Source organism: Heloderma suspectum, chromosome 17 (assembly GCF_057233095.1).
Source record: "Heloderma suspectum isolate Gila_16-S chromosome 17, 16-S_ref, whole genome shotgun sequence".
In the NCBI taxonomy this organism is placed as follows: Eukaryota; Metazoa; Chordata; class Lepidosauria; order Squamata; family Helodermatidae; genus Heloderma; species Heloderma suspectum.
The window spans coordinates 20497605-20523210 of NC_139474.1; the positions used below are offsets into that span (position 1 = coordinate 20497605).

The 25606-nt window shown below is 51.3% G+C and overlaps 1 protein-coding gene across 1 annotated transcript in view; it reads right to left on the bottom strand.

The window, feature by feature from the left end:
- Nucleotides 1-8999: 8999 nt before the first annotated feature.
- The window catches only part of LOC146334664 (unconventional myosin-Ie-like), a 46643-nt gene continuing 30036 nt past the window's right edge, over nucleotides 9000-25606 (bottom strand). The window contains exons 12-28 of the mRNA XM_084824021.1: nucleotides 25484-25570; nucleotides 24673-24759; nucleotides 24090-24257; nucleotides 23196-23281; nucleotides 22652-22733; nucleotides 22163-22269; nucleotides 20625-20723; nucleotides 20242-20386; nucleotides 19669-19783; nucleotides 18770-18939; nucleotides 18447-18592; nucleotides 17641-17787; nucleotides 15709-15866; nucleotides 14803-14883; nucleotides 13135-13330; nucleotides 12375-12556; nucleotides 9000-11679 (exon numbers count right to left, since the gene is read on the bottom strand). Coding sequence (XP_084680147.1) covers nucleotides 11603-11679; nucleotides 12375-12556; nucleotides 13135-13330; nucleotides 14803-14883; nucleotides 15709-15866; nucleotides 17641-17787; nucleotides 18447-18592; nucleotides 18770-18939; nucleotides 19669-19783; nucleotides 20242-20386; nucleotides 20625-20723; nucleotides 22163-22269; nucleotides 22652-22733; nucleotides 23196-23281; nucleotides 24090-24257; nucleotides 24673-24759; nucleotides 25484-25570 — 2133 coding nt within the window. The 3' untranslated portion in view covers nucleotides 9000-11602. The remainder of the gene's footprint in view (nucleotides 11680-12374; nucleotides 12557-13134; nucleotides 13331-14802; nucleotides 14884-15708; nucleotides 15867-17640; nucleotides 17788-18446; nucleotides 18593-18769; nucleotides 18940-19668; nucleotides 19784-20241; nucleotides 20387-20624; nucleotides 20724-22162; nucleotides 22270-22651; nucleotides 22734-23195; nucleotides 23282-24089; nucleotides 24258-24672; nucleotides 24760-25483; nucleotides 25571-25606) is intronic.

Consider the following 25606-nt stretch of genomic DNA (forward strand, 5'->3'; position numbering starts at 1 on the left):
CTGAGTCAGTAACAACCAGTTCCTGGGCCAAACCCGCCTGCCCAAGTATTGTTGGAAGCCAAGGTTAGAGAGGAGAAACAGCAGGTGCGTAAGAGGGACCTCTCGAATGCTCAAAGCAGCTTGTCTGAGCGGGTCCAGTTAAGGACGGTTCATTTCACTGTGGCTAGTTTAGAGCTCCCTTCCTCGACCCGGGGCCTCCGTTTCCGGGGCCCCGTTGCATCGGGGGGGTGGTCAGGAATGGTTCGTCTGGATTCACCCCACCGACTCCAAAGCTTCCGTGGAAGAGAAAGACAGTCTTGGTGGCCAGATGTGGGTCTGATCTGTAACAGACCAGCAAGTGCTTCACATCAGGTTTCTCCATCTAGTTCAGGGGCAGGCAGCCTGGTTCTCTCCAGATGTTTTGGACTGCAGGTCCCATGACCCTGATCATAGGCCATGCTGGCTGGGGTGATGGGACTTAGAGTCCAAGATCTGGCGGGCCGCTGGTTCCCCACCTGCGGGTGTATGCAGACAATGAGTATGTTGGGGAGAGAAGGTTCTAGAGTCAGTTGTTTCCATGGAGTGCAAAGATTTCTTTGTTTGGGGGTATTTTATACAAGGGGTGTTCCGGCACTCTGTTTTCCGCTTGCGGTCGAAAAAGGGTCGAGCCCAGAACAGACCCATCGTGTTGGGGAGGCTTTCCACTGTGAAGGCTCTAAATGATCGTTTCCCCCGTTACAAATACGTGTGTGTCTGGTTCCCTTTTCTCTCTCTTACACAGACACCCAGCATTGTGTACATTTCAGAACTCAAGGAGTGGGTCTTAAAATAGGACGCAGCCCCTGCTGTGACGATGTGAGCAGTGCCCCTGGGGGGGCTTGAAACCTTGCCCTTAACGTCGGGGGAGGGGAGGACCCCAAAGGGTTCTGTGGCTTAACACGGTCCACAGGGAGGCGCTTCTGAAATGAACAGGAACAGTCGTGCTCCCGCGCAATTCGGTAAGGCCTGTGCGCTGCAGCTCCCTGATCAGATCAGAGCTGTCCCTCTGCCACCTTAATGGCACACCACAGCCAGCTTCACCTTACAGGCGGACCAGCTGGTGAATCATACGTTGACAAACCCCGGTTCCAGAGGGGCAGTTTGTCTGCCACGCTGCTCACATCGCTGTTGATCATGGTTTTGAGTCTCTGCCCTCTGCTCTTTTCTCCTTCCACCACCAATTCCTTCACCATCTTGGCATCCCCTCTTCTTTCTTCATCTCTGGTAGACAAGCATTCCTAGATTATGTGACCAAAATCTGGCAAGTTGGCACATAACCCCCTCCCTTTTTTAAAAATTCTAACCAGTGTTGAACTTCAGATTTTGATAATGGTTTGGAAAGATATATTGCTGTACTTTAAACTTCCCTCCACTTTAAACTTCCCCCCTCCCCAGCCCGCCGTTGAATCATGTGTGGAAGATGGGGGGAAATTACTTCTCTTCTTTATCTTAAGGGATTTCAGTTCAGGGCGGGAGTGAGTGTCTCTTGTCTGTCTCTCTTTAATTTGTGCACAAGTGATTATTTTAGTAACTTGAATTTTCTTTTTGTTTTTGACTCATCACTAATGCTTATTAACCAAGTGTGTGTCCTTTAAACAAATCTTGTAACATATAACTTAAAAAAACAGGTCCAATGACTGTTGTAACTTCTTATTTTGGAAAATAATAGTCGCACATCTATTACTCATTCTGCGAGACCGTTTTCTCTTTGGCAAATGGTTAGAGAGAAATGGGGGCCGGGGGGGGGGGGGGGGCGTCAAAGTTCCTTTTTAAATTTTTATTTTATTTACATCCTAACCGTAACATATCAAACAGTAGGCTAAGCCAAGGAATAAATATTTTACTGCTGTGTATTATGCTCACTCAGACGGGATGGTGGCAGTTCATATAATCGACTGCGAGGTAGAATTCACCTGTTTGGTGTCCATTCCTTTCTCCTGCTCGGGGGGGGGGGGGCAAAATGCCCACCTGCAAATGGATGGGGCGTCCTGTGGGAGGGCGGGGGCCATCTTAACTAGCTGTTGTAGTCCAGTGGTTGGCTGTCAGAACCTACAATTGTGAGTTCAAATCCCCCCGGATCAGCTTTTAATGCCTTTTCTGCCCTGCTTCATGACTTTCCACAGTTTCAGCCTAACCCTAAATCCTATCTACTGGAAAGTAGGTCCCATAGCATTTGGTGGGATTTACTTCCTAGGAAGTATGCTCAGGATCGCAGAGTGAGTCACTTCCGTTACCCAGCAGCTAAAAGGAGTCGTCTGTGGTGCAAACAGCTGCAAGTTCACCTCTGTGGTTGGCTTTTTGGTCCTTTTCACATTAGAAACTGGGATTTTAGAATTGCTTCTAGGTGCTCATGAAACTGGCTGCGCTGTGTCTCATGAGCCAAAGGAACCTATTTTTTCAGCCAGTGGGTTGTAGATACAGATTGGAGCTGCTAGAATTCTCAATCATCCCGGAGTGCAGGACACGGAAGAATGGGCTCAACTGACAGGAAGCCAGATTCCGGCTGAACATCAGGAAAAACCTCCTGACTGTTAGAGCAAGACGACAGTGGAACCCATTCCCTAGGGAGGCGGTGGGCTCTCCCACACTGGAGGCATTCCGGATGAGGCTGGACAGCCACCTGTCAGGGATGCTCTGACTGGGATTCCTGCACTGAGAAGGGGGTTGGACTCGAAGGCCCCTTCCAACCCTACTATTCTATGATTCTTGCTCCTTTCGGGCAGCAGGCCCATCCTTCCTCCCAGACCCCAAATCTGCAGTAGTCATTCCTCAGCACTAATGAACCACCACCAAATGGAGATCCAAAACACAGGTGCCAGCCCTGTGCCTGGAACTGTTTGGGTCACAACAACTGTGACCAAACATCCATCAGCAAAACCATCCAGGCCTTGCTGACCTGCACACTTCCTCACTTAAAAAATGTAATCTGTCTCCTCCTTCAACCATGCGCTACGATTCACTTACATCTGCTGAACGGCCTGATTTGAATACAGAAGGATAAACAGACCGCAGTGGGATGTTCTAAAAAGGGTGTAGTCCTCAGAATCCAGTGGGGAAGCAGTTTGATGTCTCCATAGCCCCAAGTGAGAGTTTCAGAATGAGAGTCCAGCCTGGGATGGGAGAATTGGAACCCAGTGGCAACGGTTGCTACGCATCCCGAAACGGGGCTGCCTCGCTACAGACCACTGCACTTGATCTTGCTGCGCCTGGTCATCACTGGCTGCTAGGATGGAGCAGGTCACACCAGCGCCAGTCTGCTCTTGTATCCATCGGATTGGATTCGTGGATGCTCTACTCCATACTCTGACCTTGCTCCAGCTCGCTCTTCCATGGCTTGTCGTTTCCCCCAAGTTTAAGAAAGAAAAAGGAGATGCACTCAGTTCTCCTCACTTAGTTCACTCTTCCGACATCTGCCAAAGTAGACTCTGTACCATGAAAGTGTCTTGGGTAGTCTTTTGAGACGCTATAGGAATCTGGGTTGCTTTCATGGCCCAGTGAGTAGGAAGATGGTGGGCTGAGCTCTCACTGTTCACACCTGAGGCCCTTGGGGAAAAAAAAAAAAAGACCACGTAGCCCTGTAGCATCCCTTAAGGTGCTTCTTGGTTGGTTTATGTAACCCAGCTAGATCCTCCACGTTGGCATTTTCATTCCGTATGGGCCTGCCAGCGATGCCCGTTGAATGAACTTTGGGGAGGATTCATGGATCAGTGGCAGAAGGAGGTTGGCTGTACAACTGGGCATACGAGTGCTAAAAGAGAAAGGAATGAAAAGCGTGGGGAGGGATCCCCATGGATCTGAACACTCAAAACGTGGGCTCTGCTTCCAGACACCCAACCACTGGATTGCAGGAACGAGTAAAGGGTACCCTAGAATCTCGAGCTTGGTTGCCTGATTATCAAGGCCAGGAATTAAAACAGGCAAGGTGGATTTGAGCTAACTGGTTGCATCTTGAAATCTCACCTGGTTGCTTTGAGGTCCTTTCTCCTTATTAGCTGGACAACATCCCCTTTGGAGTGGCCCCTTGTACAGCCTTCCTCAACCCTCCAGATCCGTTGACCGACAATGCACGTCATTGATGGCATGACAGGAGTTGTAAACCCAACAGTTCCACAGGACATCGTTGGGGAAGGAGGTCCTAGCCATGCTGGATCCCACCAAAGGCCCATCTCCTGTATCCTGCTTTCCCACAGTGACCAACCAGATGCTGCGATGGGAAGCCCACAAGCAGGACATGAGTGCAACAGCCCTGAGCCCGTCACTCCCCAGCAACTGGTGTTCAGGAACATGCTGCCTCTGAACGTAGCACCCATCAGTATAGCCTTGTAGGAGAAGCTTTGAACAGCTGGAATAGCCCAGTGACAGGAGGTGGAAGAGGCTGGCGGTGGAAGCCAAAGTTACAAGCTCAGACCTTTGAATCTGGTCCTGGTGTGACCGCCTTAGCGATGCCTTTTTTAGCTATCGGATGTACGCTGAAAATGCTGCTGGCGAACTAGCTTTCCGCTTTGCTGTCTTGGTGAGGGATTCTCGTTTCTTGTCCCGTGTGCTTCGTTAGCCATGCTACAGAGTGCTTGAGCCACCCCTCAGTTTGGCGGGGGCAATCAGCTGGCCCTGTCCCTCTTCCTGGGAGGAGGGCCCGTAACTCCCTAGGAGCAAGTGGGCACCTTTGAAACTTTGGCTGGGTGGTGGCGATAGCAGGCTTAATCGGGATGACTTGTTCATGAGCGTGCTGTGGCCTCATCCCTTGGCCAGGACTCCCAAGACCCTCCCAAGTACAACCAGGTTGTACTCCCTGCCTCCCATGGGAAGAGGAAGGCCAGCCTGCAACCTTGAGATTAATTTGATTCAAAGGCAGAATTTAAAACTTCTGAATAAAGAAATGGCCATTCCCACTCCTCACAGGTGCCTCTCAAATTACTCGAGGGGATTTGAATTCATGCTTACATGGGCTTTTAAGCCAGCCCCTCCAGTGAGCCACACCAGGCATTGCAAGCTTCTCTGGGAATGGTGAACGCAAGGCTTCAATCCCAGCAGCGCTTCCAAAAGATTTGATCTCACAGCTGAAAGGCTGCTGAGGAGTGGAGCCTCAAATGCAAGTTCTGAAGAGTTCCCAGCGTCCACTAGGGCGAAGTAGGGAAGGCGCCTGGCTGTGGAGCCAGATGCCGAGAGTTCAAATCCCCTGAGAAGGGTGGAGCGTTTTTTACCTTCTAGAGGGCGCTGAAGAGTTAAATATAACTTCTGCGGAACCTCTCCCAACACTTGGTTTAGCACAGTGGGGAAAGGTGCCTGCTTGTAGATCTGCAGGCTGGGAGCGCAAATCCCCTCCTTGACTTGTGTGCTTTTTGCCTGGAAAGGTCCTTGAGGAGTTAAGCCTCAAGTATAAGTTCCAAAGGGACTCTCCAAACAGCTGGTGTAGCCCAGTGGAGAAGGGTGCCCGACTGCAGAGCCAGAGTCTCTGAGTTCCAATCCCCTTTAATGCTTTTTGGTCTTCTCAAGGCTGCTGAAGAGTTAAGCCTCAAATACAAGCTCCAAAGCGCTTCTCCCAAGTGCTGGTGTAGCACAGTGGGTAAGGCGCATGCCTGTGAGGCTAGCAGTCATGAGTTTGATCCCCGCTGTGGGCCCCAGGAGAGGGGCCAGCCGAGCTCATCCCACAGCAAGTGGCTGATGGGGTTATGTGCCCTGCCACCTGTGCAGCCCTGGGCAAGCTGTGCCTTTTTCCCTGGGCACTCGGCACCCCATCAGCCACTGACTATTATGTGCTCTCCAGCTGGCCCTTCTCCCAGGCCACACAAGCAGGGATTTGAACTCACAGACAGTGAACTCTGCAGCCAGGCACCCTTCCCCACCGTGCTAAACCAGCTGTTGAACCTCTTCAGAACTTACATTTGAGGCTTAACTCTTCAACAGTCTTTGTGGGCAAAAGAGAGAGAGATGCTGAAGGCACCAGTCATGACTTGAACTGGCAACCCCTGGCTTCTCGCCATTCTCTAGAGCCACTGGAGCTACTTAGGGAAAGTTTCTTCTCTAGGGGATCCTGCAAGTGGTCAGAGCTGAATGCGCCAAGAGGATTTGGCCTCGCCCCCATTGTGTGGCTTCTAAGTGACCAGCTGTCTTTCCACTCAGCCCTACCAAGAACATAAATCACAGAGAGCCGTTCTAGAGTCTCTGACCTCCAGAGCGATTATGGCAAGGCAAAAAAGTACCCAATCCACCTAAGAGGACTTGTAGAGCCTCTGGCACTACAAGCAAGCTCTTTTTTCCTACTGTACTATACCAGCTAGCGTGAGAAGTTTATTTGGAACATATATTTGAGGGTCTGATCCAGAGCCGCCTTTCAGGAGAAAAAGGTCTCCTCCTCACAGCACACCCTTGGCTATATTGCTCTCACCTGTCGGTAGTTCAGAATTGCTGAGATGGATCCCAAATCTCCAGGTGTGTCAACTTCTAACAGCTGAACTTGGAGAGCTGTAGCTCCAACTACTGTTGACCGTGATGCAATGTAGGAGCCTTTCATTGAGCACCCTGTTTTCATTCATGGCAACCAACTGCAGGGGAAAGAATGAACAGCCACCTGGAAACCACTGCTGTTTAATAGAACCTTTGATTTGGGCAATAAGGAAGCTTTTGCAAGAAGCAAAATTCTGCAGAATTCCAATTCTGCGGTTGGATGGTCAAAATCCTGCAATCGGAAAGTGGAAATGTCCAGAACATTGGATTTCTGGTGGTTTTAGGGGCTGCTAGATTCCCCCCCCCCTTTTACTGGCCCCATGGCTGTGCCTTTTAAGAGCAGCCTGGCAAGCAGAAATTAATACAGGCATCTGTTAGCAAAATGTCCTCAGGCAGTCATGGTTACCCATCTTCAAGGCCTCTTCGCCCATTCCCAGTGGATGAACCCTCGCTGCACTCAAAAAGATGGCCAGATCAGGATTTGGGGGGGGGGGTGCATGCCATGGGCAGGAATGAGGGACCCCATCCAGGAAGGGTCCCCATGTCCCCACCCCGGTCCTGAGAGATCACCATATGGGCATGATGGGGTGCACCACTGAGTCCTTACCCATCGCTACACCAAAGGGTCCAACTGCCCTTTGGCCTCTATGCCATCTACCCTGCCTTCTTTCACGCAGGGGCTGGGGCGAGTAGCGTTGGCTATTGCAGTTAGGTTCATGTGGCCAGCTGTCAGGGATGCTCTGACTTGGATTCCTGCATTGGGCAGGGGGTTGGACTCGATGGTCTTGTAGGCCCCTTCCAACCCTACTATTCTGTGATTCTATGGCCACGCTTGGGCCTGACCTGGACAGTAGAGAATAGCATGGAACGCTTTAATCGGCGTGTACCGATACAGAGTTTCATGCTGAGAAAATCAGCAATTATTGGGAAAAGCTGTATGTTCTTGTCCAGTCATTTTGCAGGGACGGGAGGAGATTGCTAGGAGACAGTCTCACACACATACATGCCTCGGGATGTAACACAACTCCATCTTACCCTCCCTGCTGCATCCTCAATTCTCAACACCAATTGCAGAATTTGACATTCTGTTTGCAGAATCTGTTTCCAAGATGCAAGCGCCCTGTTCTCACAACTCTTTAAATGAATGGCAGCTATTTGGGGACGGGGAATTTGAACCCCCGAACCTTGGGTTCTAAGTGACCAGCTGCTCTTTCAGCCCTACCAAGAGTTACAAACATGGACCTTGGAGGGTCATTCTAGACTCAAACTCCCAAGTGGTCTTGATAAGGCAAACAGCATGTGCCCCAAGTAAGGGGATTTGAACTCACAACCTATAATTGGCCTATAAAGGGCATTACAGCTAACGAGGGAGTGCCTTCCATAAGTGGGCTATTGATCATTAACAGCAGGTTTTTCATCTAGTCTGATTTATTGAGGGAGAGGGGGCCTGACTGAGACTTGGGCACTAGGGGGGGGAAATCCTGTGTTTTTTGAGAGGAACCTGACCCACAGAAATTTAGCAATGGCAGAAGCATTCCCCATCTCTTGCTCTTTGTGCCCAGCATGGTGACCTGTTAATCCCCCCCCCTTAACTTCCAAACGTTGCAGAAGTCGACCCTTTACCCCTAAATGTAGACCAAAGTAAATGTACCACATCTTTGGGAGCGCATGCAGGATTAAGGAGTACGTGGATCTCTTGCACGAGCATAAGTTGAGATCATCTCCCATTGCCAAGCTTTTGTGAAAGGGATGGAGGTGGGTATGGTTGTCGCAAAGAATATTTCCACCACCACTTTCCTTCCCCGCTGTCCAGTACGCCCCAATCCGGCACAAGTTAAGTGAGACTCAGTCCTGTTGAATTGCAATTGGAGTTGTTTGCCGCACCAATCTTGGTTTCAACAGAAACACTGAGCTGGACTGGAGGCCGTGGCACAGGACAGCGGTTTGTTCAGCGGCAGGCACAGAACAAATGTACAAGAACGCCTACGTGACAGATCCTAGCAGGGACTTTGCCGGTCTGCTTTTTTCTTCTTTTGTCACGGAGAGGCAAGGGAGAGGAACGTCTTTCAAAAAACCAAGACAAGGAGTAGAGATGGGTTGGGGAGAGAGGGACGAAATGAACTGTCTGATTCCAGCTGCTTAATTGCAGCCCGCAGAACATCTTGTTTAAACATCGGTTCTCAATGGGGCGCCTTTGCAAGAAAGCTTTGCCAGAGCAGAATCACCGGGGGGGGGGGGGGCAACGACCCCATAGAGCTATTCTTACCTTCAACTACTGCATGAGCTCACCTTCACTTCCATTAAAATCCCCAGTAGGCTTCCCCCCCCCTTCTCTTTCAGCCCCACCCCCCAGGTAAAGTTGTTCATTTATTTTGGCAACTCTTGCCAACCACCTACTGATTCACACAACTCACCCCCTTTTTTAATTTAAAGAAAAAGATTTTTTTAAATAGCTGAAAGTGTAAATGATGTTTCATAGAAATTTCTATCGTTTTAGGGCTGCAGAAAAAAAAATGCTTTGTAATTATTGATGATTGAATTCCAACCCTTTTATTCTTTTTTTCCCCCTTGCACGCACTTCAGTGCCTTTAGGTATATTTTGTGGCTGTTTCGTTTTTTTAAAGAAACAAAAAGAGACTATGAATTCTGTATATTTGTTTTCTAGCGGGTGAAAAATGGAGGGGGGGGGTCCGGTGAGGGGGGGCGGTCACGACTGTGAGCTGAATATTATGCTACATTAAAAAAAAATTGGTCACTGAAAAGTCTCTCAGGTAACTCCTTTTGCTGTAGTAACAATGCAATTAAAATCTTCTAGTGGTGTAACCCCCCTTCCAGAGCTGGTCGTGACTGAAACTGATCCTGCAGCTTTGACTTCTAACCAGGGACCAACAGTGCTGGCTTGTTTCTGCTTCGGAGGCAAAAAAATTATTGTCCCATCATTTCATCGGGGGCGGGGGGTGGGGAGCAAATGAAGAGCGCAAATGTATATTTCCTAAAATTCTACTCTGCCACTTTTGATGCGAAATGCACAGGTATTTTCTGAATATTCAAGTCCTGGCCCTTGATTTGAGCATTTTCATATGTTGGTTTTAAGAACAGCAGAACACCTGGATAAGAGCAATGGTTCATGCAGTCCATCGCTCGCCAACCTGCTCCTCCCCGCCCAAATGTGTTGGACTGCAACTCCCATCATTTCCAGCCATCATAAATTCGTCTGTCCTGAGAATCGATTGCTGTTGAGCGACCCCAAGTTCTAGTACTAAAAGGAAGAAAAACCTCTCTAACCCTTTTTTCCCCGCACTGTGCGTCATTTTATAAACCTCTCAGCATGGCTTCCCTTTGGGGGGTGGGGCTGTTGCTTTACCTAAAAAGCCCCAAACGTTGGAGCCATTCTATATACAGAACAGGCTTCTTCCTCTTGATTATTTTGGTCAGTTTTGGTATCCGACTCTAGTTGAGACTGGATATGGAAGGTAACTAATACTACTCCGTTGCGAGCTGATGAGCTTCCCTGATGACGTCTGCCAAAATCTAAGCAAGGGACGCCAACACAGCGAAAGCCTTCGGGGGTCAGATTTGGCAGCAAAGGTTTTGCATTCAACATATTTGCATTTCTTCAAACATCTGCAAACAATGAGTCGATGTTCAGAAGAAATCCGCATTTTTACTCCCTCACCTGTGTGGCAGCTGTTATAAAAATCTTTCAGACGGGCCCTACCCAGCCTCAGAATTATACCCCCTGCTGTCCATTTCCCAGTGAATTAAACTCAGCCATGTTTTGTAGCTTGGGCCGAGCGTGCCAAAGGGGTTGATGTCTGTCCCTCCTGAGGTCGAACGAACCCTTGAAAGGGACATGTGGAATTTAGAGCATGGCTTACGGAGAAGGCATGAGTGCTGTCTAAACTAGAACATGGGGTTGCTCAAGAAAATGCACCAGCGCCATTTTCTGAACAGGCATCTTTGGGGTCCATCACAGAAGAGGCTCTGCAGTGTGTCTGAGTGCAGACGTACACCCCAACAGACCACTTTATGCTCTGTGTTCCACCTAAGAACATAAGAAGTGCTCTGCTGGATCAAACCAAAGATCCATCTAGTCCAGTATCTCTCAGCAGAGGCCTCTGAGGAGCAGGGCATGAACGCAACAGTTTTCTCCTATCACTTGCCCCCTACAACACCTGGCACTCAGATATACTGCTCCTGGACAATGAGGTTCCACATGGCCATCATAACTAGCAGCCTTTGGTTTCTTCCTCCACAGATTTGACTAAACCTCTTTTACAACCGTCTCAACCACGGCTATCGCTACACCTTGTGGTTGCGAGTTCCACAAGCGAATTATCAGAATGTTCATCTTGGATCCCTTTTCCAGTGAAGTCCAAACTGGATCCTGTTTTTATAAAAATGCACCTACGGATAACATCCACTCACAGAAAGGGGCCCTGAAGTAGATAATTTATTTCATTTGCAGATTGTGTGTTCCCTCCACCTGCTCAAATGCCAGCCTCCAGACTTCTGTTTCTGCTGTTGTTGGGTTTTTGGGGTGCCTTTGGCAGGAAACTCTCATGACACACAAATTACCTGGGTGAGTGCAGAAAGCAAACCCCACCCTGTACAGCAGAGGAAGTCTTTCATTTGCTTTTAAAACTCTTATTAAGCCCGCATTTCTTCTCCCCCTGGACATTTTGGGCTTGACACTGTTTTTTCCCGCAGATATATTTCCACAGTGGATGTGAGTGAAATCCAAGCTTTCCCCCTTTCCTGAACTCAAGTTCTGGCATGCTGGCATTCACCGGCATGGCTTTTAAGGCAGCGGGGCGGCTGTTAATATACAAAAGAAACGTGACTTGTCCTTGAACAACGGAAGGCAAGGCAAGCGTTTCATCCTGGCTGCTTTCTCGGGGTTTTAAAAGAATTGCCTAACCTGTCCAGGTGACCTAGGAATCTGACTTCCCATCGATGCCAGCCACAAAGATGCTCTCTTGGTGGCCGGAGTCCCTTCTCCAGCCTGCAGCTTCCTCCTGGGATCCCCTCTGGGGCCTTCCAGCCTCGAGACAAAGTCCAGAGCAACTGGTGAGCAGCACTAAGGGACAGCCTCCGTTCGCCCCTCGTAGCAGCCCAGGAGAGAGTCAGCGGCGTCCTCTCAGATTTTCTCCACGTAGTTCCCCGGGAACAAGCCTTCTTTGCCACGGATGCGGCCCTGCCACCAGCCAGAAGGGTCTGCCGAGAGGAGGAGGAAGGCCGGGAGTGGTTAGCTGTGTGCCATGAACAACAACAACAACATGAAGCGTAATCCATGTTCCTGGTAAAAGCTCAGACCTCAGAGCAGCCCACTGGATCCAACCAGAAGTCTGGTTTCCAGCCGGATGCTTCCAAGGAAGGCTGCAGGCAAGACATCCCCAGTTTGCTTACTGCACGGGGTACCCAAAAAGGTAGGCGGCCCCTGGATCAGTACGGAAGGTCCATCAGCCTCTGGCAGCTAACAGCTGCTGGAAGACGTGACTGAGAGTAGAAGGATTTGCCTTGCAATGTGGGTCTACCTAGCCAAGCACCTGGTTTCCAGCGGCGGCCAGCCAGACATCCACCAGCACAGCATGAGGGTCATAGACTGTCTGCTGCCCCTGGACATGGAGGTTGCATCCAACTGCCGTAGGTAACAGCTGAAGGGCAGACCAAAGGCTCATCCAGCCCAGCATCCTGCTACCAACAGTGGTCAGCCAGGTGCCCCCTTGGAAGCCCACAAGCAGGTCCTTGGACCCATGGCTTCCCCCGTATTGCTCTGCGGCACGTTGTCCTCAGAGTTAAAACTGCCGCTGTACTTGGCTAATTGCTGCTTTTAACTCCAGCTTGGGCAGAGGAAGCAAGGCATATTTAAGATCCCGCCCCCCCACTGAAAAAAACACCCCTCTGCTTACCTTCCTTGATGATTTCAATGAAATCGTCAGCATTGAAGCTGAGTTCGTCCGTGTCCTGTGCGTCGTAGGCGTACAGCGCCCGGCACTGGGGAAGGCGTGGCCGAGGCTTTGGCCTTGGTTTGGGTTTGGCCCGGCCTCCTCCCGGAATGGGCTTGGCTTCCTTGGAGAGGCGCCGCTGGAGGCTGGAGAGGATGGAGGGGGGCACGGGAAGCAGTCAAAGGCAATGCTGGGGCCTGGAGAGATTCCCCGTCTTTATCCCTTTAACCTCACCCTGCTGAGGGGACCACCTACACACGCCCCACCCTTGAAACAGAAGGAGGGCAGCCGCCCCCAAATATGCAGTTAGCTAAAGGGCTGCTTGTTGCTGTGTAAAGGAGAAGTCGCTGCCGTCCCATTAGCCTCTCCTTCTACGCAGGGCCTCCCCACGCTTCTGGCTGCCCAGCCAAGCCAAGCCAAGCCAAGCCAAGGAAACATGCAAAGGAGCTGAGCTTGTGAAAGGCCAGCGCTCCGAGGCAAAGCACTTCCACCCGACCAGAAGTTCAGCCCTTCATGCCGGCTTAAACTGCCCATCAGGAAACCCAGAGGTTGGCAGATGTGGCCACGACAAAGGCAATATGGCAAGATCAGCATTCAGAGAGAGAAGGAAGAATGCAGAGAGAGGAGAAGCCTAGTCTGGGTAGGATGTGGTTGGGGGCCGGTCAGCCAGGCACTGGACGGTGCACGGAGAACACGAAAGGTGTGTCCTGCGCAGCTCGCTCACCCAGCGACACCTTGGTCTGGGACGTTCATGAAATCCAAGTTGAGCGGCACGGGGAAGGCTCTGGCCCTGGGACTGGCTCCCTGACGGGGCAGGCTGGGCTGCTCCATGCTGGCCTGCCTGGTCAGGGAGAGGCGGTGCTGGAAGGGGGGCCTCGTCCCTGCACCCCCACGGCCACTGCGGCTGTCCCACTTTGAACCTGGCAAGAAGGGCAGGAGAAAGTCGACGGCTGTCCTCGGGAGGCGTGCATGGAGTACTACTTGGCTGGTGGCACGCGGCCCATGTTCTTCGAGATCTTGTCCGTGTGGGTTGGTGCTTAACCTGCTACCAGCCACTTTGGAAGCGACCCTTGGATGAAAAGCGAGGATGTACAGACACGTACAGGAATGCATGGGGCCAGGAACTATAAAGAGACTATTGAGTGGACTGAGTATATGGAGCAGATAAAGGGGAGGACATCTGGAGAAGCTCGCTCCACCTCCGGCCTGTAGAAGCACCACCCTTTAGCCCACCTGCCATGTGGAACAGAAGATCACGCCCGGACACAAACCCCACCTGCTAACCTGGGAGGTTGGGACCTTTGGTACCGAAGGCACCCTCAGGAGCAGGAGAGAACCCCATACTTGGAAATCTCCTCAAATACATTTCCCCATTGTGTTGGATGCCTCTTCCCAGTTCCAAATGTGTTTTGGACATTAGGAGAATCTTGAGATTATGCAAAGGCTAGGAACACTCTTGAGGGATGCTCTGCACTGACCTTGGGAGACAGTCAAGGCATCCTCTAACTTAACACATGAGGATTTGAAGCTGCCTTCTACTGAGCCAGTCTGTCGGTCCATCAAGTCCAGGACTGTCTACTCTTCAGAGTCCCGGGCAAGAGAAAGGATTCGGCCAGCCCTGCTGGCCAAGATCCTTAAGCCAGAGATGCCAAGATTGACCTCTACCTCTGAGGTCATAGTTCAGTGGTATTTGCTTGTTATTTAGTCAATGTATTTATAAGCCTGCTGTTTAGGGCCAAGCCCTCACAAAGTGCCGTACAAAGAGAAATGATAATCAGATACCATTTGGGTACATTCACTGAGAGGGAAACTGCTGTGAATCACACAAGATATTCACATTCTTAAGGAAAAGCTGCAGGTGAAGACTTTGGTGTCGAAGCCTCTATTCGAGGGGCTAAGCATAAATCATCCAGCAGCGAGTTCCAGAACTGTGGGGCCACCACTGAGAAGAACTCATCTCTTACGTTCGCCAGCCTAACCAATTTTACCAGCAGACACACAAGCAGGGCCTTTAAAGCATATCTGAGTGTATGGGCAGGTCCATTCGGGTGAAAGGCGATGGGTCCTTAAAGTAACCTGGTCGAAAGCAGTGGTACACCACAAGCCCAGCGTGTACAAGGACCTGGGTTCTTAGTTAGTTAATTATGTTTCTATACCACCCAATAGCTGAAGCTTTCTGGGCGCTTCACAAGGGTTTCGGGTAGCAGAGTTGCCCAAGTCCCCAAAAGCTGCATTCCCAAAAGTCAGAGTGGACGAGACGGAGCTGCGCAGACCCGCGGTCTGATCTCAAAGGAGCTTCATACGTTGGAAGCCCATGTGGGAAGGCAGACTCCTCCAAGCCCACCACCCCCTCCCAGAGACCCTCCTACCCCGATAGTGAGGACATGTTTACCTGCACTGGTGGGGGTGTTCCAGCCTGGGGCAGGAGCCCCACCCAGGTACTGGCTCTTCCTGGTGTCCTTCCGGGTCGGTCCTGAAATGGGAGCACCTGCGGTCAGCTCTGCAAGCAAAGGTGGGCCCCGATACCATTGGACCCCACCCATCACGGGAACAGCCCTCAGCTCCGCTCCCCTTAGGAACTCGCCGGAGACTTCTCCCCCATCCCAAGCTGGTAGTCCTTTGTGTTCTGATATCGTCAGCCGCTAGAACAGATGGAGCTCCAGCAGAAACAGACTCGCCTGAGAGAGCAATTGCTCCTGAGGAAGAGACCTAGTCTCGAAACGCGTTGAGCATTTTAGAGGTCCTCATAATAAATACTTTTATAGCCCATGAGTATTTTAGACATCTGCATAATAAATAAATTATTATTACAGTCCATCCTCAGAGGCACTTTTGGATTTTTTCCTTTTTGATGTTTTCTGGTATTGTCAGCGCAAGATGAGAAACATACAGCTGAGATACTGTCCAGATATACTGGATATTTGGCCTGTTTGTGAGGCGGGTGGAGGACTCAAAAAGCGTTGACCCAGGTCCAAAGAGCCACGTGCCCAATTCCACCCTGTGTGCCCACAAAAGCAACCCCCTGATAGCACCGCAGCTGGGACCACCGTTAGCTTTATTTGCAGTAAAATACCACAACAAAGTTATCATTTAATGTAACAATTCCTTTTGCAATTCCTAACTCGAAGCAGCCTGGAAGCGTTTTGCCTCTCTTGAGGACAGCTGTTGGTTAATACGATAAACATCTTGATCAACGGCCACAGCTCATCAGCGCCTCCCCGGTTCTTTCTCTGTTCTGACCAAACCCAGCATCCCTGTGTCTCTTCTTCCTCTGCCAGCAAGGTAACAGCGGACTTACGGGCATTTCGGGGCAAGCCAGGCCCAATGCTGACCACCAGCACTTTGCCGTTGTTACGGAGTAGAGTCAAGTCCCCTTGGCAGATCTGGAACTGGATCTGTCGGGAGCCGGCCGCACCCCACGGCCCCCAGCCGTCCTTCTTCACCTTGAATTCCAGCCTTGGGGAAAGAGAGAGCAAGCCGTTAAATTAAGTCCTTGGAACCAGGCACCCAGGAAGGCTGCTGCGCCTTGCTTTTGCGCTTCCCGGGAGCAGCGGTCAGAGGCTCAGACTAGGATCGGAGAGATTCAAGTGCAAATCCCTGCTCAGCCACAACCAGCAGTGTCGTGGTAAGTGTTGAAATGCAGGTGCTTCTCATCATAGCCACGTCCCCAGGGAGAGCACAAAACTGCACGACGCTGTGTTGACGCGTGTGCAGCAGGGGTGGCCCCAGGAGAGGAATACTTAACCAAACCCCTTGTGGGGAGCTCAACAGACTCGGACAAAGGCATCCATCAGGAAGGGAAAAACGCAGAGGACCGGGGCAACTCCCAGGCGCTCAAACCCATCAAGATTCTTACTTCAGCTGCTAGCCGGCTCAGAAGGAAGCCGATGGGGTGGGTTCAGTGAACGGGCCTTTACTAATAAAAAGCCTCTGCTGTTCCAGGAGAGAGGGAGGGAGGCAGTTCAGAACAAGCATGAAGCCGAAGCTGCCGGATGTTGACGGAAGGGCTCTTCGAAGACACAGCTTGCTATCTTGCTGGAGCCCCATTTCCCGGGAAACAGGCCATGGTGGATTGTTTCTTCTTCTGACAAACCCGATAAGAACTCCAGCCAAGCAGAGGCTGAGCCAGGAACTTCTGTTTGGAACACCACTGAAGGTCTTGGCAGGGCCATCCGTTTAACCCCTGCAGTAGTGCGTGAGCTAAATTCTGCCGTATTTTTGTTATCTCTCTTCCCATTTCTCTTATATTTTATTAAAGTCAGCCGGGGTGTTACTCTGCCAGGGCTGGGAAAGGCAATGGTCTCCTCCGCTCCAGCATTTGGGTGGGACCCTGTGCAGCCCTCCTTCTCACAGAGTGACAGGGAAGGGGCTAACCTTTCAGGTTCCCCCCTGGAACAACTTACCAGTTCTAGCCTTTTTCATCTCTCCCAGGAGCAGGGGGAGGTGAAAAAGGTTAGAACTGGTAAGTTGTTGCCCATTCAACAGCAGGCCACCCCAACATATTTGACATTACAACAGGGATAGTTCAAACCTCTACATTGTTGCTGGGAAAATTCATCCCCCCCCCCCCCCCGCTACTGCTAAGATTACCACTAAGCTCAAAGGGAACAATGAATTGCGGGGGTGATGAGAGAGATGATGTCAGCCCAGAGTTCCTTGGAGAATGAGTAGGATAAAAATATAATAAATGAACGAAATCCAGAGTTATCTATTATGTTGTTTTTTAAATTCCTCCCCTCCTTCAAGGAGCTCAAGACAGAGCAAGGCAAGTTGTGTTTTCTTAAGACGGGTCTTCTAGCAGCTTATGAGCCACAGTGAAACTTCCATATCTGGGAGTGCTCTACCTCAGGGTACCAGAAGTAGCAAGCGACAGGGGAGGGTCACTGTCTCCGTTTCAAGAGGCATGTCTAGCCAACTGCTGGAAAGGGGAACCCAGAGGAGACGGCTCCATCTTATTCGTTGATACGAACCTAAGTAGCTGCCCCATTACACATGTTTCCTGGGTGGCCAACCAGGGGTACACGTCCCCTGATAATGCCTCCACATCCTGGGGCGTTCCACTCTGGAGAATCAGATACAGCAAATCACAAAGGGGAAGGGCTGTTGCCCTTTGCACCTTCATCCTTGGCAGCATCTTGCTGTCCGCTCTTGGAAACGCGAGGCCGAGTGCGAGGGCCCCGCCTCGGCCTGAGCCAGCAGGGGCAACGCCTTGCCGTGCACGGCTACTCACTGGTTGCTGAACTTGACGGGCAGCTGCTTCTGCGTCCTCTCCTCATAGCGCTTGTACAGCAAGCTCAGCAGCTCCGTCTTGAAGACAGACTGCAGGACGCTGTCGTATTGGGGCTCGTGGATGATGATGAAATCGTCCTGCAAGGTGCTTGGGGGGGGGGAGCAGCGATCAGGACCCTGGCAGGCCACAAGGCCGAGTAGGCCTCAGTTCCTCCAAACGCCGCCCCCCGCCAGTCCATTTCTAGGTTTTTTGCTGCTTCCAGTAGCAGCTGGAAGCTAGTTACTGGGCCACTGGCTACACGGAAGCTCCGGGTTCAGAGAGTCTGCCTCAGAAGGCTACCACTGTAAATGAGCCCAGAGAATAGACTGGGAGGTTGATTCTTGCTGAACAGAAACAACACCACCAATAAAGAGCTCAGGGTGCTTTGTTCTCCGTCTTCTTTGAGGGGAATGTGAGAAGACAGGCAGGGAATGCCGGCTGTGGCAGTCCAACCCGTCTGGAGGGCACCAGCTTGGGGAAGGCTAAAACTTTGTTCTGATCCAGCTTCAGGGCTCTCCTTACATTGTTCATGCTGTTTTGTTTTCTCCACGAATGAAAGCTGACTGATGGAATAAAGCCCATCTTGAGAGCCTGTCCAGCTCCAAAGGGGGAGGGAGTCCCGCAGCTTGGGCTGCGCAACCAGGGGGGCCTGGCGCTCACCGCAGAGACCTCAGCAAGGGCTCCAGAGACCCCAGGGAGGCTGAGGCGGAAGAAGGCACGCCTGCCCTCCCCACCAATCCGCCCTCCCTGCCCCAGCTGTCGCTCACCTCAGGGACACCGACTGGACCCGCTCCACCTCAATTTGCCTCTTCAGGACTTCCTTGATGGCCCCTTTATCCGGCCCTTGCTTCACCTTCTCGCGGCCGATCAGGTAGAGGAATTTTGGGGTCAGGATCAGGTCTCGCTTCACCGTCTACAGGAGGAGCAGCAGAGAGCAGAATTACGGAAAAGCCGGTTCTCGCCCTCTGCCCCCATCCAGGGAAGTCTTACTTTTCTTACAGGATGACGCTACTTAGGAAGCGGGCGAGTGTGTGTGTGTGTTTTCCTACCAACAGGAAAGGAGGAGAGCTCTGAGGACCCCACCACTCACCTTGAACCGCCGGTCGTACTTGACAACCGTGTCGGCGAAGTCGATGCGCTCCCGCCGGCCCACAAAACGCCGCAGCTCGGGGTGGGTCTCCAAGCCAATGTAGTCGCCCACAAAGTTGCGGTTGATGCTGTTACGACGCCGTTCCTTCTTGTTCAGGACGATGTTGGAAGCTGTGGAAAACACGCCCGGGGACGGGGAACCCTCCATTAGGCTCGGCTGCCGCCCGTCAGTGATGAGGGGAAAAGGCACTCTTGCAGAAGGTCAGAGGGCGCTTTCCAAAGCGGAATTCACACATTCCAGGGGCTAAGCGCTGCTGTGCCAAAACTGGATCTGGGGCCAAGCCCCAGATCAGAACTGAACCCCAAATGTACCAACCACATTTCGACTGGGCGCGACCCAGTGTTCAAATGGTGGGGAGGAAGGTACGGGGCCATTAGTGAAATGTACAAGCCTGAGTACCCTCCCAGTTGAAACCAAATCACCCCCCCGCAACCCATAGCCTTCTAAAAACGGTTGGAGGAGCCTCGTTATGATGCTGCAGGAACTTGTTTAACTGCCCGACAGAGCTGAGGAAAGAATAATTAAGCAAACAGGGAGAAAGTTAAGATTTCATCTCCAGCAGCTCCTGGGGCCCTCGGAGCAGATGGAGCCCTTAGCAGCAGCCACAGAGGAGCAGTTTCCTTTGGGCGCGACCCCATGCAGATCTGGTCAGGTGTCAGCCTTGAGCGCAGCTCCTCCCCAGGTGATTTGGTGAGGAAGGAACTGCGTGTCCTCGGCCCCGTGTCCTCAGCCCCACCCACGTGGCTCCTCCCTTACGTCCATTCGTGGGCTTGTGCCCCCGGGAAAGCGCCCCCTTTGCGCCGGAAATTGGCACGTAGTTTTGAGCCGGATCAGCTCACCTTCTTCCCGCATCTGGATGTACTTCCGGACAGCCACGTGCTTGTGCCAGGCCTTCTGGATGACACGGGCGTAGCCGTCGTAACGCCGCTCCCGCATCTCCTCCAGGAGGAAAAGCTGAAGAGAGGAAAATAAAGGGCAAGGGAGAGGCAAGAGAGGGGCAGGTAATGCACTCATCGCTGTGCCAGGGCCGGTCTTACCATCAAGCTACCAGGCGCAGTTTGGGCGGCATTTTCCAGTCTCCAATATCTCTCTCTGTGCGAGTGCCATTAAAAAAAAACTGAACGAATGCCAGTTCGGGGCAGGCAAGGGTCATGTTAACTTTTTAGTGCGCCTGTGAAAATGTTTGAAGCTGAGACTTGGCACTGCTTGAGTCACCCACACACCCTGAGCCCAATTCCTTTCTGCCCTACCTTAATTCATGATTTTAGGCAGAGAGGTGGAAGGAAGGAAGGAAGGAAGGAAGGAAGGAAGGAAGGAAGGAAGGAAGGAAGGAAAACTAGGGAACTCCTTCTTGCTGACTTCCACAGTGCCCCCAATTTACCCCCAAGGAGCCCCTCCTCTCCGGCACTCACCGATTCAGGGGCTTTTATGAAGACCTTTGTCCAGCCCAACTGGTATTGGTCAGGATCCATGTTGACAGATTTCATCAGGTGCACCACGCCCTGCTTCTCATCCCCACGCCAGGAGGGCCACGTCTCCGGAGTCAGGATGGCATACCTGTGGGTGGGGGTGTGGACAAGGGGCAGAGAATTGTACCGGGCTTTGAAAGCTCTCGAGGCTTTTGAACCGGCCCCTCCTCCCTCCTCTGCAGAACTTAGGAGGTGACAACAGCCCATTTTCCCTGGCGATTTCCAACAGACCAAGGGCAGATTTCTGCACAAGAACAGGCAACGCAAGTTTTTCTCTGGTCAGTTGGCGAGGGTCAGGAAGGACACTCAGGGGCAGGAGGTCTTACCTGTGGAGGAACTTCTGGAAGACCCGCCGATAAGCATAGCCGGCTCGGCGCACCCGGATATTTTCCCGGAGGCCCAGATATTCCACTTGGTGCTTCACCCTGCGAGAGAACCAGGAATTGGGGGGGCTGTGGGAGCAGCGTGGCATGCTCTTTGTTTCCCTCCCATCACAGGACCAAGCTGGAGATGGGGGGGGGGGGCAGGACAGAGAGGGCCTGGCTAGGACCTGTTCAGTTTACTCGGGGAGGGGGAGGCACAGGGAACATAACACAGGCCCCACCCAAAGCAGCCTGGCATCAAACGCAAGAGGGAGGCCAACTCAGTCGGATCAAGGTGAGTCCACCCAGCCCAGCATCCAGATACCTGTGGAAAGGCCACGAGCCAGCCACAGTGGCAACCCCCCTCGCCTGTCCTTTGCCCTCTAGCCACTACCGTTCAAAGGCAGACCACACCCAGGCACAGAGATTCCATTCAGCTATTGTAATGAATGCAGACTCAGTCATAAAAGAACAGCAACTAGGACCCCTGGCCTCTCCTTTAGAGGAGAGTTGAAGGCCAGAGGAGCCCTGCTGGGTCAGAGCGAGGGTCCAGCCAGTGTCCTGTTTCCAGCAGGGGACAGCCAGGTGCTTCATAGGCAGGGTACGAGAGCAAGAGCCCTCATTTGTTGTTTGTCCCAGCACCTGATGTATACTGCCTCTGAATATGAAAGCTCTTCTCTCTCTCTCTCTCTCTCTCTCTCTCTCTCTTTTTTAAAGCTATCATGATGAATAGACCTCTCCCTGCCACCTCCCCACCACTCCCCCCTCCTTCAAGACGTCTACGCTGGCAGCGATCACCACACCTTGTGCCAGTGATTTTTCTCTTGATGCTCGCTTTCCCCAACTTGGTGCCCTCCAGACGTGTCAGCTGCAGATGATGGGAGTGGCGTTCCAACACATCTCAAGGGCATTTGGTTGTGGAAGGAGGCCTGCTTTCTGCATTAAATGTACATGTCATACGAAAAAGCATTTTCTCTCTCCGCTTTCCACTTCTTCATTGGCAAAACTGATTAGGACCAGGCACTTCTAGTTGCTGACCTCCCACTTGCCCTCATAATACTATAAACCAACCTTCCCAAACCTGGAGCCCTCCAGATGTGTTGGACTACAACTCCCATCAGCTCCAGCCATCATGCTGATTTGGAGGGTACCAGGTTGGGAAAGGTTGCGATCTTTAAATCCTCAGGAACAAACTCTTTCAGGTACCCCAGCAGAACACAGGCGGGCAACTCGTGGCCGTCCGCATGTTTCCGCTTACAACGCCCATCACCGCTAACCAACATAACCAATGCTGAGGGATCACGGGAGCTGTAGGTCAAAACATGCGGAGGGCCATAAGCAGCCCACCCCTGCCGGAGAAGAAACGACGGTAAATTAATTCCCATGACCTTTTTTTGTGGCATTCACAAAACCCCTGAGAATCCAGCAATGCCGCCTTTGACAGAAGCCCCTAAGCTGCACCCACCCCCATCTTCTGGGGCACGGCATTCTGTGGGCCCCACCTGCTCTCCTCCCAGTCATGGGGCCGCTTGGTCTCGTTGGGCTTGATGCACCTGATGTAGTGTGGGGTGCATTTCATCAGCGTGTCCACCAGGTTGTTGGCTTGTTTCTGTTTTGGGGGTGGGGGGGAAGGGAAGAGGAAGATGTTTTGTGGTTAGTTATTTTTATGTATTTATTTGGAAGCCTCCTTGGAACAAAAATACATATATACTTCTGAAGGCAGCACATAAATAATTTCACAAACATTCATTAAAATTTATCGCCACGTGGCGATAAAAACGGGTGCCCCATGTCAGCTATTCCTGCCCTGGCTGCAACAGCCAAAGCTCAAATATACAAATATATTGAAATAGCAGAAGATGGATTTTTCTGGCTGGTAGGATTTAGAAGTGCCTGTGTTTCTTCAAGCAAAGAATTTGACCCCTTGTGGATATAGAAACACACACATGCCCTCCTTCCCTATTCCCGCCTGTCCTGCCCAGCCGTGGTACCTTGATCTTGCTCCCGGCTGTGGTAGGACGCCCTTTCTTCTCTGCGTTGAGGCTTTCAGGGAAGAGGTCACGGATGAAGGGGCTTTAACAGCAAGGAAAAGTGCAGTTATTTCCCCCCGCCCTCAAGAAGCATTCAGGTTGTCCAGGGAACAACAAAGGCAAAGAGCCATCATTTATATACCGTTTTTAATACATTCTTTTTCCCCAGCCTTCCTTTCAGACCTTTGCCTGACATGGCTGTGAAAGTTAGTCCTGAAAGTTCCCATTTTACAGAGGGGGGAAACTGAGGCTGAGGCACAGACCTGCCCAGGGCCACATAAGCGAGGTGGTATTTGAAGCCGCCTCTCCCAGGTGCGAAACATCATCCCAAAGGGGTAAAGTGCCCCTGGACTGAGACTATATCTGGAGCAAAACCCTGTTCTTGAAGATGAGAGAGCAGCCAAGGAGGACACGAAACAAACAGAAAGATCAGGAAGACATGGGGGATGGAGAACACTGCTGCTTCCAGCAGGCACCAGCTATCTCTAAGCAGACACACGCTCACATCTCACTGCTCTGCATCAGCTCAATGAGGTCGGTGAAAAGGACGTCACGGTTGCGTTCGCAGAAGCCCTCCACATCGTAAGAAACCTGCAAAATCAGAAGGAAGGCCGCTCGGGGTCGAGGTGTTGATGAAGATCTCCTCACCCAGAAAACACCCCTAGCACTCCCCACCCCATGCCACAACCTCCCTGGCTCCTTCCCTCTCCTTTCTGACTCTCTCTCTCTCGAAAGATGACCAGCCACTATCTCGAAAGATGACCCTACTACAGCATCTGCTCTCTTTCCCACACACAGAATTTTTTGTTTAACGTGGGATGGATCAGTCTATAAATAAAAATAAGTTTCTAGACCACATCATTGTTTTGTTTTTAAACTCGCCCTAGACCTGCATATGCAATAACTTGGGAAGCTTTGGAAGCTCACGCTTAGGGGATGGACTGAAAGGACAACTCAGGCTGCAATCTATATCATATCGATGTGTGTGTTTTTAAAAAATCCACTCATTTCTTATTAGTACTGAATGTGGATGGCTGTGAGCTGAGCTGCCTTTTTTTTTAAAGGAATAAACAAATTCATGGAAGAGGAAAAGAGATTTATCCCTGGCTCTCAGCCATGATAACTAAATAGAGACTCCACATACAAGGGCAGTGTACCAGATACCATGGACAAACAAGGAGCGAGCACAGTTGCCTTCATGTACTCTGCACTTGTGCGTACAGCTTGTGGCTGACCTGTGTTGGAAACAGGATGCCTGTCTAGACCAGTCTTCCCCAACCTGGTGCCCTCCAGATGGGTTGGGCTACAACTCCCAGCATCCCCCAGGTTGGGGAAGATAGACCAAGATGGACGCTTGGGTGTGCTCCTTTTTTCTTTTCTTTTCCTGTTGGGCCCTCACCTTGCCAGCGTAATGGTGGATGACGAAGCCCTTGTTCCAGCTGTTGAAGTGGGGGTGGGTCCCAAGCGCTGTCTGAAGCTTCTGCAGCAGGGTGTGGTCAGCCCCTTCACCCTTGGCATGCATGGTGGCGCACACGTCGTCCAGGATGCTCATGAGCCCTGGAGGATTCTGGGGGCAGAAAAATACGGTCAAAACGTTTGTTCTCCAGTAGCAAGTCCCGCCCAATCCCCCCTGCCCCGTCCCCAGGACATGGGCAGGGTTATGTGTCTACACTGCAGATTTACAACTGGTTTGGAAGTCCGTTCTCTCCCCTGTGAAACCCTGGGGAATCAGGCCCTGGCATGTCTACACGGCAGACTTACACTAGTGTAGCAACCTTTCCCTCACCCCAGGAAATGGTGAGAGTTGTTGTTCTCTGTGTGTGCAGGAGAGCGCACTAAAGATCTCTGATAACAGCTATTTAGCACTATCACTAAACTACAAATGCCAGAATTCTGTCAGAGAAGCCATGGCTGTTAGAAGCGGCGTAAAACTTCAACAGAGATGTCTGTAAGGTGGAGGTTCTCGCTGCCTTTTCACTCACCACTTTGTTCTCAATAAGGTCACACACCACCTTGTTGTTGAAGTAGTCGATGGGGTTCCATCGGATGCCCTCTTGGACGTATTCTTCCTGCAGATGGGAGCAGGAGGGAGGGGAGGGGAGGGGGGACACAGAAGGTAAAAGGTGAACAGGGAAACCCAAGGAACAAATAATCGAAGGAGAAACATGCACAGATTTCATCTCAGCCCTGAACTTGTTTGCTGGCCTTAGGCAAAATACTCTCTCTGTGTCAACTGTGTTTGTGACATCCTGGGCACAAGCCAGTGAATAGGCACTGTGTATAGGCAGATTTTCCTCATTCCAGCTCTGTTAGTTTGAACATCTACACCTTGGGAAGACTGACATACTGAAAGGCGGCTAAGAAATGCATTAAATACTTTCTTTGTCTTCTGTTTCAAGGCGAACACTTCCAAAACTGCCTCTCTCACAGCAGCACTGTTTGTATGTGCTCCTAAGGTAACTGTCGGCATTCGCTAGTCTCTCTCTGAATTTATGGACGCAATTCATCTATCAACGATCACCACAATTTGGAAATGCCCTGTAGCACATCTAAAAATGATTTATGCCATCATTCCATAATGAAAAAGAAAAACCATGCTCAAAGTGACTCGCAATCTCTTTTCTGAGCTGATCAAACCAATTAAAGAGATGTTATGTATAGCACTTCTTACTACAGGATCCATCTGCCAAGAGCTTTGTGAAGCGCAAACGTTTTCCATTGCTTGCAACCCTGAGCTTTGTGCACAGCCCACGATCAAAAACGCAACCGGCCCACAACTCGTTTGTCGCTTACCTGTTCGGCCTTCAGCGTCAGCTCGATGAAGATCTGCTGCAGCTTCTCATTCACGAAGTTGATGCAGAACTGTTCAAAGCCGTTCTTCTGCAGGGAGAAAGGGGAGGAGGGGAGGGGAGGAGG